The following is a 15,211-nucleotide window of genomic DNA, read 5'->3' as shown; positions in this document are numbered from 1 at the left end:
CACACTGAAATTACAACTACACACACACACTTATATTACACCTACATAGGTACTCTGTCTCTGTCACGTTCCTGCGGAGCTCCGCCCCCTTCAGCTCACTAACTCTCCCAGCTGCACACTCACCATTCAGGACCCCAATCACAGAAGCACATACACCTATTCCACTCTCCCACCTGTTCCACTCTCTCATCTCACTCACCAGCACCACACTCACACTCACCAGCACCACGCTCACACTCACCGGAGTACTGATCACTCACACCTGCATCCTCACTCACCAGCACCACACTCACACTCACCGGAGTACTGATCACTCACACCTGCATCCTCACTCACCAGCACCACACTCACACTCACCGGAGTACTGATCACTCACACCTGCATCCTCACTCACCTGCACCACACTCACACTCACACTCACCGGAGTACTGATCACTCACACCTGCTTCCTCACTCACCAGCACCGCACTCACACTCACCGGAGTACTGATCACTCACACCTGCATCCTCACTCACCAGCACCACACTCACACTCACCGGAGTACTGATCACTCACACCTGCATCCTCACTCACCAGCACCGCACTCACACTCACCGGAGTACTGATCACTCACACCTGCATCCTCACTCACCAGCACCACGCTCACACTCACCGGAGTACTGATCACTCACATCTGCATCCTCACTCACCAGCAACACACTCACACTCACACTCACCGGAGTACTGATCACTCACATCTGCATCCTCACTCACCAGCACCACACTCACACTCACCGGAGTACTGATCACTCACACCTGCATCCTCACTCACCAGCAACACACTCACACTCACACTCACCGGAGTACTGATCACTCACACCTGCATCCTCACTCACCAGCACCACGCTCACACTCACCGGAGTACTGATCACTCACACCTGCATCCTCACTCACCAGCACCACGCTCACACTCACCAGAGTACTGATCACTCACACCTGCATCCTCACTCACCAGCAACACACTCACACTCACACTCACCGGAGTACTGATCACTCACACCTGCATCCTCACTCACCTGCACCGTGTTTGCACTCACCTGGTTACTAATCACCCACACCTGTCACACCCCCTTCATATACGTCACACTCCCTTCACTCTGTGTCTGGTATTGCACTTCAACGGATACATTTTGGATTTCCCGCGGTCTGACTTCTATGTGGATTACCTGCGCTCCCGTTACAGTTTGTTCGTGTTTCTTTCATAGCCTTAGTTATAGTTTAGTTCATAGTCTCCATTCTTGTTCTGTTCATACCCTTAGTTATAGTTTTGTTCTTAGTCCTAGTTCTTGTTTTGTGTGAGGACTTTCACACACATATACACTAACACACACACACTCACTCACTCACTCACTCACTCACTCACTCACACGCATACACACACACACACACACACACACACACACACACACACACACACACACACACACACACACACACACACACACACACACACACACATACATACACACATTCACACATTTTTGCCTCATCCTCATTTATGACTTCGGGAGGCTTGTTTTCAACAGTTGAAATGGACTGTTTTCAAATGATATTTAAAAGAACGGTTTTAAAAGGTCAAATTATGAATGCACAAATAGAATGCACAGATTTAGAGGAATCTCTGTGAGAGGATTGTGCTGTGGGTTTGCCGTGTGGAGACACTGACTGCTACATGTGAACATGAGAGAACGGAGCAAGTAGAACTGGCCACTTGTACATACATTGCATCGACTTGGATGCATCATTGACTGATCGGTCCTTTTCTGGATTGGCCACCAACCTGTCTTGATTGGGGGAAGTACAACATTTGCATAAAGTCTCTATCGCTCTCTCTCTCTCTCTCTCAAACACACACTTAAATTACACCTACACACTGTAGAATATTGGTGTTGTTCATATACTTTCAACTCATGTGAATCCCTTAGAAGAATGTATCATATTCACGTTAAGTAAACTGGCGCCACATTCATTAACCTTCAAATGGTCAGCCAGCCCTTCCTGTCTGCAGACTTTCACCCCTTTCATACCTAGTTAGACCCCATACTGTTCCCTTTCCTACTATGCCCCACCTTACACCTTGAACCAGAACCCAGACACACCCAGTATGTTAAGGTGTGTATTCTACCTTCCTATACCTGAATGGGACTTGTGTGCTATTCTAGCATAATGTGCCTGCTTTGTTTTTTCTTTGGTCCCTTTCCATGATCTTGTGGCCTTTAGTTTTTCTGTTATTCTGTGTAGTTACATGTTGTAGCCTGTAGATGGCAGTATAAGACCATGAATGAGGCAGATTCTCGTCAGTAAAGACGAGAGCGAAAGTAAAAATTTAGAGAGTTTCAGAGAGAGAACAAAAAAAAACCAGACGTGATTCTGTTGATGTCAGCGGTAATTCTGTAAAGAGTTCAAATAAATGAAGAAAACTTTCCCAGTGTTGAGAGCTTTCCTTTCTTCAAGAGTGCAACAGTATACAGCAGAAGATTTAGAGGAATCTCTGTGAGAGGATTGTGCTGTGGGTTTGCCGTGTGGAGACACTGACTGCTACATGTGAACATGAGAGAACGGAGCAAGTTGGGATGCTGGAGATTGAGGAAACATCTCCGCCTTTGGAAGACAAAGGGATGCAAGGCCAACACAGAAGAGATTTACACTACACTATGGAGGATATCTCCTAATCATCCCTCCTTCTCTCTCTCTTCATAATAGCGTGTTGTGTGTTCTTCAGATCTGTTGCATAGAATATGCAGAATAAAGCGACACCCTACCCATCAGACTGACATTCCATCAAGTCCTTTGCTAAATCATTCAACCGCAACTACACACTTACATTACACCTACATACTCTCTCTCTCTCTCTCTCTCTCTCTCTCTCTCTCTCTCTCTCTCACACACACACAAACCCACTCTCTGTCTTTCTCACTCTCTCACACAAACACTTAAATTACACCTATATCCCCACTATCTTTCTCTCTCACACACCCAAACACACACACACACACACACACACACACACACACACACACACACACACACACACTTAAATTACACCTACAGTGGATTCATATGTCCAATTATTCATTTGGGCACAGGTGGACTCTAGTCAAGTTGTAGAAGCATCTCAAGGACCATTGATACAAGTAGGATGCCCCAGAGTTCAATAGTAAGTGTCATAACTAAGGGTCTGATGACTTATGATAATGAGTATTTCAGTCTTTTATTGGTTTAATAAATAAACTAAACCGCTTTTCTTTGTACACACAAACTAAGACATCTCTTACCTTTGTCCATGACAGCAGCTGCCATTTTGCCTTCCTGAAACAGAGACAGATCATTTTGTCATGTTCTCCAACATCATTCTCAGTCTCCAGTGGGAGTCGTCCAGTAGACTTGCTTCTTTCTATTCCTGTCCTTCTAAGGCATTAAGGACAGATTCTAAGACAAACTTCAATTCTATAAAACACTGCAGTAACGTTTACCTCACTAAGCTATGATGCCAATCATTTACCCATCACCATCATCATCATCATCATCATCATCATCATCATCATCATCATCATCATCATCATCATCATCATCATCATCACCATCATCATCATCATCATCATCATCATCATCATCATCGTCATCATCATCACCATCATCATCATCCTCCTCATCATCATCATCCTCGTCACCATCATCATCATCATCATCATCATCATCGTCATCATCATCATCATCACCATCATCCTCGTCATCATCATCATCATCATCATCATCATCATCATCGTCATCATCATCATCATCACCATCATCCTCGTCATCATCATCATCATCATCATCATCTTCAACATCATCCTCGTCATCATCATCCCCTCTTCCCCAATGTTTCACCCTCCTTGTATGTCTGACCCGACAGAGAACTTACATTCCCCAGTTCCAAAGGTCTTAAAATGCCTCCTTCCTTCCTTCCTTCCTTCCTTCCTATCAAGAGAGCAAGGAGTGTCCTATTGTCCTTAAACCTTCAGTTCCGCTTTAGTCAGAGTCCTTGAAATACGTCACATAACGGTCGTTTTTCAAGAGAGGGTCTGAGCTTCCTTCATGCCCTAATGGCGGCATTTATTAACCATAACTCTGTGCGCCATTCCCAACCGGAGCATTTCGTTTTTATTTTACAATGGCGGACATAGTGGTTACGGTGGCTATGATAGCAGAGTCAGAAGACCACAAGGCTACAAACCGTAAATGTAAATATCAGCAGTAATTAAACAACTGTACTGATATTAAATGTACTAATAACATGCCATTCTCAAATTAAAGCCAGTGACATGAGTATCTTGGTGGTTATTCACGATGTATACCGACAGTTAGCATACCTAGCTAGCCTAGCTTGGTAGCATTACCATTGGTTCTGAATGGCAGTTATGCTAAGCAGCTGGCTATCCCGTTACAAAGGGCTATTTCACCACCCGGGAATAGCCCGTTGGTGCACTTTTAATCTGACACTTTTCGCTTGACTAACGGGGGCAATTATGCCGTGATTGATTAACAAAAAATTGTCTGAATTCGTTAGGGAGGTATACGTTAGCCATGTCGATGTCAGTAGCTTATTATGATTGCTCGCTTGCTAACGACGTGCTTGCTAACGCACAGCGTGATGACACCACATACTGCAGTCTGACAGAGCGCGCTAGTGCAAGCAGATACGTACACACAGCGTGATGACGCCACATCCTCTCTGATTAGAGTGTCCCGAATGTTGAAAATGAACGGTCTTTTGATCTCTCGTCTCTGACTGGACATCGAGGAGTCAAGGAGTCAAGAGGAGGAGTCAAGAGAGCTCTCTTAGAATCGGAACGGGGGGATAGTGTGCTATTAAAAAAAATACAGATAGGATTCAGTGTTATTATAGAATATATAAATTGGGCTATAGTGTGTGTTATTAAAGAGTATTTTTCATTTAAAGTGTAAATAAATAGCAGTGACTGGGCTAAATCTACTTTTCAACAGATTCCATTCGTGATTGTGTTTTATTAAAGAATATATAAATTGGGCTATAGTGTGTGTTATTAAAGAGTAAAAGTGTAAATAAATAGCAGTGACTGAGTTAAATCCACTTTTAAACAGATTCCATTCGTGATTGTGTTTTATTAAAGAATATATAAATTGGGCTATAGTGTGTGTTATTAAAGAGTAAAAGTGTAAATAAATAGCAGTGACTGAGTTAAATCCACTTTTAAACAGATTCCATTCGTGATTGTGTTTTATTAAAGAATATATAAATTGGGCTATAGTGTGTGTTATTAAAGAGTATAAGTGTAAATGAATAGCAGTGAGTTAAATCCACTTTTTAACAGATTCCAGTCTGTCCGTGTGTGGGAAGGTGAATTCCCCTTTAGGGGATCTGATGTAGAGGGAAGACCAGATTAGATTTAGTCATTTAGCAGACGCTTACAAGGATGTATACACATTTCATACATTTACACTGATGGCACACTGCACATTAGGAGCAATAAGGGGGTCAGTGTCTTGCTCAAGGACGCTTCTGATGTAGAGGGAAGACCACATATTGGACTTGGACACACATGTTGGATGGAATAACTGACTTAAGTGAGGATCATATATAACTGACTTAAGTGAGTATCCAATAAGAGTTTTATAAATTAGTGTGGACTAGTGGATGTTACAGCGAGTATTCAGACAGGGTCATGTGACCAGTGAACTAGTGGATGTTACAGTGAGTATTCAGACAGGGTCATGTGACCAGTGAACTAGTGGATGTTACAGCGAGTATTCAGACAGGGTCATGTGACCAGACAATACAGACGGCAGAGGTGTGTCTTGATTAGGGGCACACATAGCCAATCAAATAGCAGAATGGTGGATTGTGTCAAGCTTTTGAAGTGTTCTTTTTGCAAGCCAGTCTATACATTGTATTTTTGTATTAAATTGAATTGTATTCCCATAATTAAACAAAGGAATGGCTCAAAATCACCCTGATAGTAGAATCAGTTTTGTTTGAAAGAAAAACAAACCAGAGAAAAATCTCTGTCTGTCTCTCTCTCTCTCCCCCTCTCTATCTCTCTCTCCCTCTCACACACGCACACACGCAAGTACGCACACACACACACAAACACACTAGACTTGAGTGCATGTGTAATTAGACCACATATTCAAATCCATAATCCAAATATGAAATGTTTAAAAATGGAGTGATCAGTTGTCTGTTGAACTATTATTACATAAATCATTTCTGCTCATCACAAAGTAGGTCTTACCTCAGTCTAGTGTTTCAGCTATGGGAGTAAAGTTGTGGTTCCTCTGCGTCTAAGAATCTTAACACACCAAACACACACAGGCTGTTTCTCCTGCAGACTGGACACTCCTGCTGTTGACAGGCTTCACACACACTGTGACTACATGACAGGAGAAAAGGATCCCTGAATGTTTCACTGTAAACTAGAGAACTCCTCTTCAGAGAGGTATGGAGGCCATTTTTCTCTCCCAGAAACAGTCCCTCGTGTGGAATGGCTGATCTACCGACTTCACCTCCTCTCTCAGTAGTGCTGGAATCCTGAGTGCTGAGTCTCTGGATTAGTCCTTTTCTCTTAGGCCTTCCTCTTATCACCAGTTTAGCTCAGGTTCATAAACTTAAGAGTTTACATTCTAGTTGACATTTTATCCAACGTAACCCAGATCTCGAGAAGCAAACTATGACCAGGAGGAAAGTATATCTGTGTTCTGACTCAGGTCTATGGTATTTAGTCCCTCCTTAACTTCCAGACTTATTATTAACTTCCAGACTTGAAGACTAAAGTCTTGCAATCATTAATTTCCAGACTTGAAGACTGAAAATGTTTAATCAGTAACAGAAATCATGCGGTTCTGTAGTTTTTGAAAGGTGAATAGAGGATCGCAAACCCACATCTGATTATTTTGATGCTTACAGTTGTCTCATTAGATCATTATACAATAAACAACACATCACTCTCACCTTAACTGAAAGGAAATTAGACAGATGTTGAATTAGACAAATGGCTCAATGTTACCCTGAATTAAAATAGTATATAGAAGAGAGTGTGTGTGTGTGTGTGTGTGTGTGTGCGCACACGTATGTGTATTTGTGTGTAAGTGGGTCTGCTGTAGGCTAAGTGTGTGTGTGTGTGTGTGTGTTGTTACAACAGTGTGTGTGTGTGTGTGTGTGTGTGTGTGTGTGTGTGTGTGTGTGTGTGTGTGTGTGTGTGTGTGTTTATGTGTGTGTGTGTGTGAGTGAGTGTGTGAGAGTGTGAGTGTAAGTAAGACTATTGTGTTTCTGCGCCTGCTGCTGTTGCCATTTAGGGGCCTCTGCCCCTTTAAACAGTACATACCCTCTAAACCTGCAAAATATGGTATTCGACAGAGGCATATTTTGTCAAGATTGCTCCTGTTCAGTGCAAAAACTCGATTTGCTCCTTGACAGAAACTCCTTTTAAGTCAGCTTACTAATCAGTGGGGTAACTATAGGGAGTGCAGGGAGTGCAGCTGCACTGTGGAGAAAGGGGGTCTGTCCTCGATCTCATTACAGAAGTATTATCCGTATTATCGGCCAAACCATCTGCTTTAACATTGAAGAATTGACCGGCCCTTTGCTCTGCTCAACACATCGGAAAAACTTGATCCAGTCCCATCAATTCTCAAACATTTCTCAATTATGGTGTCAGTTATTCTAAATTATGAGCTATCACCTGCCCAATAAACATTTGAACAGTTTTAGTCTTAACAGCAGCACATAATTCATTTTGCCTCCTTTGCCTTTTGCTGAATGAAACAAATCTCGTTTTTATTATGGTAATATTGACATTGAAAAATAGCAAGGATGTTGCATATCTGAGTAAGCGATAAGTAGGCTACCCCATGCCCCTCAAACACTTTCAAGTGGCTGCAGGAAAGAGCAGGATGAAAGGGTGGCAATGCTGCCAAAATTATCTTCATTTGGATTTGTGGCGAAGAGTGTTCAGAGATGCTACGTCTGACCCACAGCCCAACACCAATCAGTGTGAAACTCAGCCACCAGGGTAGGCTTATCACCTTTACTCTCTGGTATAGTCTAATTGAATGCATTTAGATATGTTGATAACCACTCGATTACATCAGCATTTGGCGAGGTGTGCACAGCTCTTGTATTGTTTCTTACCGTACCTGTGAACGTAGCCACAGCAGAGCGACCATTTTCTAAACTAAAGATGATTAAGACCAACTTAAAAGCAGCCATGGGCAGGAAAGACTGAGTGGATTAGCTACCCTGTCCATCGAAAGCATCCAAGCCAGGGAGTTCAACATTTCTGAAACGTTTGAGAATTTTGCTGAATGCAAGGCTTGTAGGATGCCATTCTAAACGTCATTCATGTTTTTTTCATACGCCTAATGCTACTTAAGAATAAATAACTTTTTGATATTGTTGGATTTAATTGATTGCTGCAGACAAGGCGCTGACTGTGGATCCGATGTCGAGTGGCTGTTCCCAAAAATATTATACACTGTTTCTCCAAAATCAGTTTGATCGATGAAATACTGTGTTCATTGGTGTTTTCATGAAAACATATTGAAGCAACCCATAATGTGTATTGTACATCATAAGTACATTTCCCTGTGCCTTGCCAAACTGAACACTTATACATTTTATGTTTGATCATGAAGGTTCCTGAATTTAACTGTCTTCCATAGCGTTCCACCTATAACTTTCTACTCTAGCTATGTAGAAAGAGGGGAAATATTACTGTTGGTTGCTGCCATTCGTGAACAAAAAGGTATTGCTGTATGAATTAATGAGCTAACTTAATTTACCTACAGAATGGGTTGCCTATATCATTATCAAAAATGTTGGCCCCCCCCTGCTTTTTTTTTTCTAAAAAATGCTGATGTTTCATAGTTTCTGCAACCATCATTATTCATTTTGTAGGGACAATGGTTAAGGACTAGAAACAGTCACTCGGAAGTTGCTAACAATTAATTGTGAAATCACACCCACTTTCTGAATGCAAAAATTGCGTATGTATAGCTAACTCATATGTTTACAAGGTTCAGAGTTCAAAAGTCTTGGGCCAAAATCTTTACAATGTTCTAAGTTTGCTGTGTGACAGTGGTTCGGTCTGTAGAGAAGTTGCTTAGTAATCACAAGTTTGCTAGTTTGATTCCACTTATCTTCTTTTGTGGCATGGTGGCTCAGGTGCTTGCACTGCTGCCTCACAGCAAGAAGGTCCTGGGTTCGATTCCCGCATGGGGTGCGGTTCCCCCAGGCCTTCAGTGCTCAGGTGGGCTATCTCCTGGGCATTTCTGAGTGGAGTTTGCATGTTCCCCCCGTGTTCACAAGGGCTTCCTTCTCTATGAACCCCAACAGAAAAACATGCGGAAGAACAAAACACTCCCCTGTTAGTCCCAGTCCCAGACAGATGGTTCACTTGACTTGGTCCCCGGGCGCTTAAAGACTGCCCACTGCTCCTGGGGTCCTGGAGGAAGGGCAGTCCAGGATGGGACATTTGTTTAGTTGTTATGTACCTTGCAGCAATGCTCTCCAATGATAATGCTGCCAGTCCACAAATGACAGCATATGAAGGGACACTTGTCTCTTTCCAAAAGCTAAACCAGTAAAGACAGAGCCAACATTTTGTAAGTTTCATAAAAAAATATATTTATTTCAAACAATTATTCAAAAGCAAAGGTGAAAATTAACACCCTTCCTCACTTCACAGGATAGGTCTGAACGCAATGCCCTGCAGCATCAGGAAATAGTCATTCTTCCAGTAAGGAGCTACAGCTGGGTTGATCTAGTTAATAGTGAGAGATGGTGAGATACCTCATAATGGCGGGGTGGGTTTATGTATGTTATTTTCTTTGGTGCCACTGACAGTCCTTGATCCCTCTGTTGCTTTCTGTAAATAAATACTTTCTTGGCTTCATATCGGGTACTGGCTTTAATGTGACTGTAATCTGACTTGCCCAAACCTGTTGCCTTATGTTACGTCCTACTCAAAGCCACCAGGGGTCGTAACAATTTCCATAAGTCTATATAATGTAATAACTTTTATTATACAACTCCTCAGATTGCTGCAGAAAGATCCATGCATTGAATGTCTAGTGAGTGTCGTCTGGCACTGCCGCCTGTGCAAGCACGGCAATCCAGACTATTCTCATTTGAAGTTCACAGGTCCCATATTTCTAGATAATGACCACTGAAAACAATGAATGATCACTGGTATTGGCAACGGGTTTTATGCTTCTGATTCTCATATTTCATATCTTTCTGCAGGCAGTCCTTTCATTGCTGTAACGGAAATTCATTGAGAACTTGAAGCGACTTTTTTTTTCAGTGGAAGACACAAAATGGAAGAACAAATATTATAAAAGACATATTTTGGGGAGAGTAGGAAGTAACCTTAGAATAATAATAATAAGCCCAACTTTAGTCTGCTGGTTTGTACAAGTCTATAAAAACTTTGCTGGTCATTTTGAAAAATAAATCCCTTCAGGATGATAAAATGTCACAGTAAATGTTGCCTGTAGTGTAGTGTAGCAGCCATCCAGAAGAGTGTCGTCTGATCCATGCAGGAAGGGTGGATATTCCCCTTTGAAATCTGAGCCCTACTCTCTGCCACCTAGTCTCATCTTTAAGAGGCAGTCTCATTTCCTCTGCATCTGCCTCATCCAACAGCTTTTTCATCTTCTCCATCTCTTGGTCTCTAACTTCAATCTCCCTGTGCTTCAGCTCCATCTCCCTGTCTTTCCCTTCAATCCTTCTGTTCATATCCTTCATCTCCCTGTCCTTCTCCTCCATATGCCTGTTGTACTCTCTCTTCATCTTCTCCATCTCTTGGTCTCTAACTTGCATCTCCCTGTTCTTCTCCTCCATCCCACTGTTGAACCTTGCTTCCATTTTTTGCTGGGTGAGGCTAATGTGTCTCTGCCAGTCAGTAAGGATGATCTTCATGAGGTTTCTATCTACTTCAGCCCTGGCCTCTCTCTCATAGCTCTCTCTCATCTCCTCCATCTCCTCTCTGTGTCTCTCCTCCATCTCTCTCCTCTCCCTTTCTCTCTTGTCTCTCACCCTGATCAGCTTTCTCTCCATCTCCTCCCTACGGTCAGTTTCTCTCTTTAACTCTTCCTCCATCTGTCTCTTCTTCTCCTCATCTGTCTCTTGTTTCATCTTTCTCTCCATTTCTTTTGTTCTTATGTTTAATATTCTAATTTCTCCTTCATGCTGCAGAATCTCTCCCCCCATCTTCTTCAGTGACTCCTGCATATGTGAATCAAGCTCCTCTCTTCTCTCTTTCTCCTCCCTCAGTTTCCTCTCCTCCCACTCTCGTTCTTTCTGTATCCTTCTCTGCATCTCTCTAAGTTGTTTATCTGCCTCATGGTAGGTGTCACTATTGTAGAATCTCTCTCTGTTTCCTGATACCATCTCTTCTATCTTCTCTAACAGCTGTGTGATCTGAGTGCCATCAGGCCTGTCCTTAACGTTGAGAAGGTGACACCTGTTCCCACATTTTTCTACCAGCTGCTGGAGCTCCTGGCTCCCTGTCTGGAGCAACTCCTCCACACTCCTCTCTCTCAGCCCCTCAGCATGGGTGAAGAGGACCAGTGTGTGTGTCCAACAGCTCTCCCCAAACATATCCTCCATTGTCTCCAGCATCCTCCTCGCCTCTCCTTCAGACAGCTCCACTGGAATCACCAGGAGGAAGGCGTGAGGTCCTGGGGCAGACAGACGGACACAAAGACCCACGTCCTGTCTCAGGTCCTTATTAGAGAGTCCACTGCAGAACCAGTCTGGAGTTTCCACCACGGTCACCCGTCTCCCAGCCACCTCCCCCTGTCTGCTCTCACTGTGCTGGGTCTCTGTGGATGTGTGTGTGAGTGTGTGTGTGCTGGCCTGCCTCCCAAACTCCTCTGTGCCCAGGATGGTGTTTCCTGCTGCCCTCTTCCCAGCTGTGCTCCCCCCCAGCAGCACCAGCCTCAGCTCAGACACAGCAGGAGACACTGGGGGCGCTGGACCAGGACTCTCCCCTCCCACTGCAAACACATATAGATACACACATACAAACACAAACACACACACACACACATGGAATCAGTACTAAACCAGCACATAAGCAATTGCAGAGTGAAACGTTAATCCAGGAATAGAGTTGATATCAGCAAATTAACTACACTCAGAAAATACTACAATTGTAATAGAATAAAGGCCTGTCATATTAATTTATTTGTCTACTATGAAGAAGACTTACTGTGTGGATATATGGCATCGAAACTGTGTTTTCTCTTGATGTGAGGAGGATCTGGATCTAGGAGTCCAACACAAAGAGAAACTAGATCAGAAGCCCATTCAGTTACTGTAGTAGCTACTGAAGTGTTTGACACTGTGAACAGCACTGACTAAGACAGGTTTAATGATACTGGGGAGGCTCTCCTCCTGATGCAACAACACACATAAATATAGAGACGGAGGGTTTAAAGTTTAGGCAGGAACTGGAACGTATGTGTGTTAGTAAGTATCGTATGTGAAAGCATCATTAATCTACATTGTGAATGCAGTGAAGGGTTTAATATATAAATAGTAGTTTGAAAAAGGAATTAATTTCACTTAATCAGTTGGCCTCTGTATCAGAGAAACTAATACACTCTATATTGCTGTTAAAATATACACTTCTGTATTAATATACTGAAGGACTTAAAGCCATATGTAAGACTCACCGGTAACATGTTTTCTTTCTCTCTCTTCCAGCTCTCTGTCTCTCTCCTCCAGTTGTCTGTCTCTCTCCTCCAGCTGTCTGTCTCTCTCCTCCAGCTCTCCATCTCTCTCCTCCAGCTGTCTGTATCTCTCCTCCAGCTGTCTTTCTCTCTCCTCCAGCTGTCTGTTTCTCTCCTCCAGTTGTCTGTGTCTCTCCTCCAGCTGTTTGTTTCTCTCCTCCAGCTCCTTCTCTTTTTCCTGTAATTGGGTTCTCAGGTCCTGTAGCTGGCTGTTCCTGTTCTGCAGTTCCTTTTCAAGTGTCTCCAGTAGTCTTTTACTGGTCTCCACCTCACTGGTCATGTTCTCCAGTAGTCTCTCTCTCTCCTTCTCTCGTTGAGTTATGTTCCCAAGTTCTGTGTCTCTCTCCATCTCTTTTGTCTGTAGGCCTATTGCACTGTTTCTCTCCTCCAGTTGTTGTCTTGTCTTCTCCAACCTTTTGTTTTTCTCCTCCAGCAGCTTCTCTATCTCTGTCAGTTTTTCTTGGTTTTCCTCCAGAAGTTTCCATTTTTGCTTCAGCTTTTCTCCTTCATTGATTTGCAATTCCTTTTCTTCCAGATGCTCAATTTTGTCTTGTCCAAGAAACTCCAATTGTGCCCCTTTTTTGGGGGAGATTTTTTCACTATTCTCTATCCTCTTGTCTCTCTCCTTAATTGTGTTTTCTCGCTCTTCTATTTGTTTGTCTTTCTCCTGTAAAAGTCTGTTCCTTTCATCCATTTCCACATCTTTCTCTTGTAGTTGTTTTTCTATGTCCCGAAGTGCTGTGTTGTTCTCCTCTAGTTGTATGTTTTTCTGCAGTAACATATCAGTTATGTTCCAACAGGCTATGGAAGCTGGGACAGAGACAGAGAGTAGATTACGGAGTGATCAGTTATCTACTGACAGGCTATTGAAGCAGAGACAGAGTAGATTACGGAGTGATCAGTTATCTACTGACAGGCTATGGAAGCAGAGACAGAGTAGATTACGGAGGGATCAGTTATCTACTGACAGGCTATGGAAGCAGAGACAGAGTAGATTGTCTAGTTCAGATACAGTCAGAACAGTAATTTCATCTGTATATAATATTTGTTTCCATTCTCTCGTAAAAATACAGTTTACTTTATGTCTCTGTCTGGGCTCATTATATTTATATTACTTTACTTGATGGGTGCCTACAAAATGATTTTTTAATACATTAGCAAACTAACGTGACATTCCTTAAATGTATTGAATAATATATATGCATTGAAGTATTGATATAAGGGGTAATTGTGCTATTGGTAAACTTTAAACTGCACATCTTTCATATCATTCCACGAGTGGTCCATTCACTTATTGTAATGAAAATTCATTGTAATTTGAAGCAGCAAGTAAAATGTTGCTATGCAAGACATCACTGAGCGGACTGCTGACATCACTGAGAGGACGGCAGGCAATCCACTCTCTCTCCCACCTGTTTTTTCCCTTTAGTTCTCCCTCTTCCGGCTTCCTGGCCCCATGAAGACTCTCACAGACACTTCCACTATACCTCTGATGTGTTACAGTGTGTATGCAAACAAGTCATCATGCACCAATGTGGTCAATATCGCAGGATGACAAGTTCTTGGTTCATCGGTACACATTATACCAGTGGATGTTGGATAATATGATATGCCAAAGTCGCTCACACTCACCACAAGACAGGGCCGATTCTGCCATCTGCAGCCTCTCTTCAGGCGTGATCTCCTTTACCACTGTCAAAACCAACGTGACAAGACACACACTTATCTATGTTAACAGACACACATACACAAACCAATCCACATTAAAACAGTTACTAATTCATCATTTATTGAGGCAAAAAAAAACTAAAAACTGTAGTGTTTGATAATTTTGCTTGCATTAAAACATTTTAACTGGCCTGAATGTTTGTCATGTTGGTCTAATCATTTTGAGCACATCATTTTAAGAACATTAGATCAAATTAAGACACATATTTTATAATTGTTTTCAAATATTGAAGCTCTGGGTACCCAGAGGCGTGGTATGTACAGGAAGTCACATGACATTGCATTTTCTAACATTCTTAATTCATTGGTGATATGACTGTTGTGCCCTCAAAGCATCACATTGGTTAAATATTGGCATATAATGAATTATGAAATATATTTTCTATACTGTACTTTTCATCTCTCTCTCTTTCTCTCTGTTTTAGATCCTGTTTTGCATTGGAAGCAGACACTATTTACAGTAGACCTATATAGATAAACATCCTTCAGTTGAAGGAAATAATCTGAAATTCCAGTAAAGCTTAATTCACGTTCCTTGATGTGTTAACTGCATTAAGCTAGGGAAACTACTACAACAGTAATTCACAGTATGTTACATCTGTAACAAATACAATGTCAATACAATGTAAAATACAAGGTGAAATGTTGGTTTGTCTTTTTCTTTATAATACAATAAATAATACATTG

The 15,211-nt window shown here is 42.2% G+C and overlaps 1 protein-coding gene across 1 annotated transcript in view; it reads right to left on the bottom strand.

Moving 5' to 3' along the window:
• Positions 1–3,340, bottom strand: part of LOC308365594 (uncharacterized protein) — a gene marked incomplete at both ends in the record, with an annotated part of 17,879 nt that extends 14,539 nt beyond the window's left edge. The window contains 2 exons of the mRNA XM_080839060.1: positions 46–111; positions 3,316–3,340. Of these exons, the coding sequence (XP_080695186.1) occupies positions 46–111; positions 3,316–3,340 (91 nt within the window). The remainder of the gene's footprint in view (positions 1–45; positions 112–3,315) is intronic.
• Between the last annotated feature and the right edge of the window lie 11,871 nt (positions 3,341–15,211).

The sequence above is a fragment of the Sprattus sprattus genome (assembly GCF_963457725.1).
Source record: "Sprattus sprattus genome assembly, chromosome: 5".
Classification (NCBI taxonomy): domain Eukaryota; kingdom Metazoa; phylum Chordata; class Actinopteri; order Clupeiformes; family Clupeidae; genus Sprattus; species Sprattus sprattus.
The sequence above is the reverse complement of the archived record's forward strand: the minus strand, read 5'-3'. Positions and strand labels throughout refer to the sequence as shown.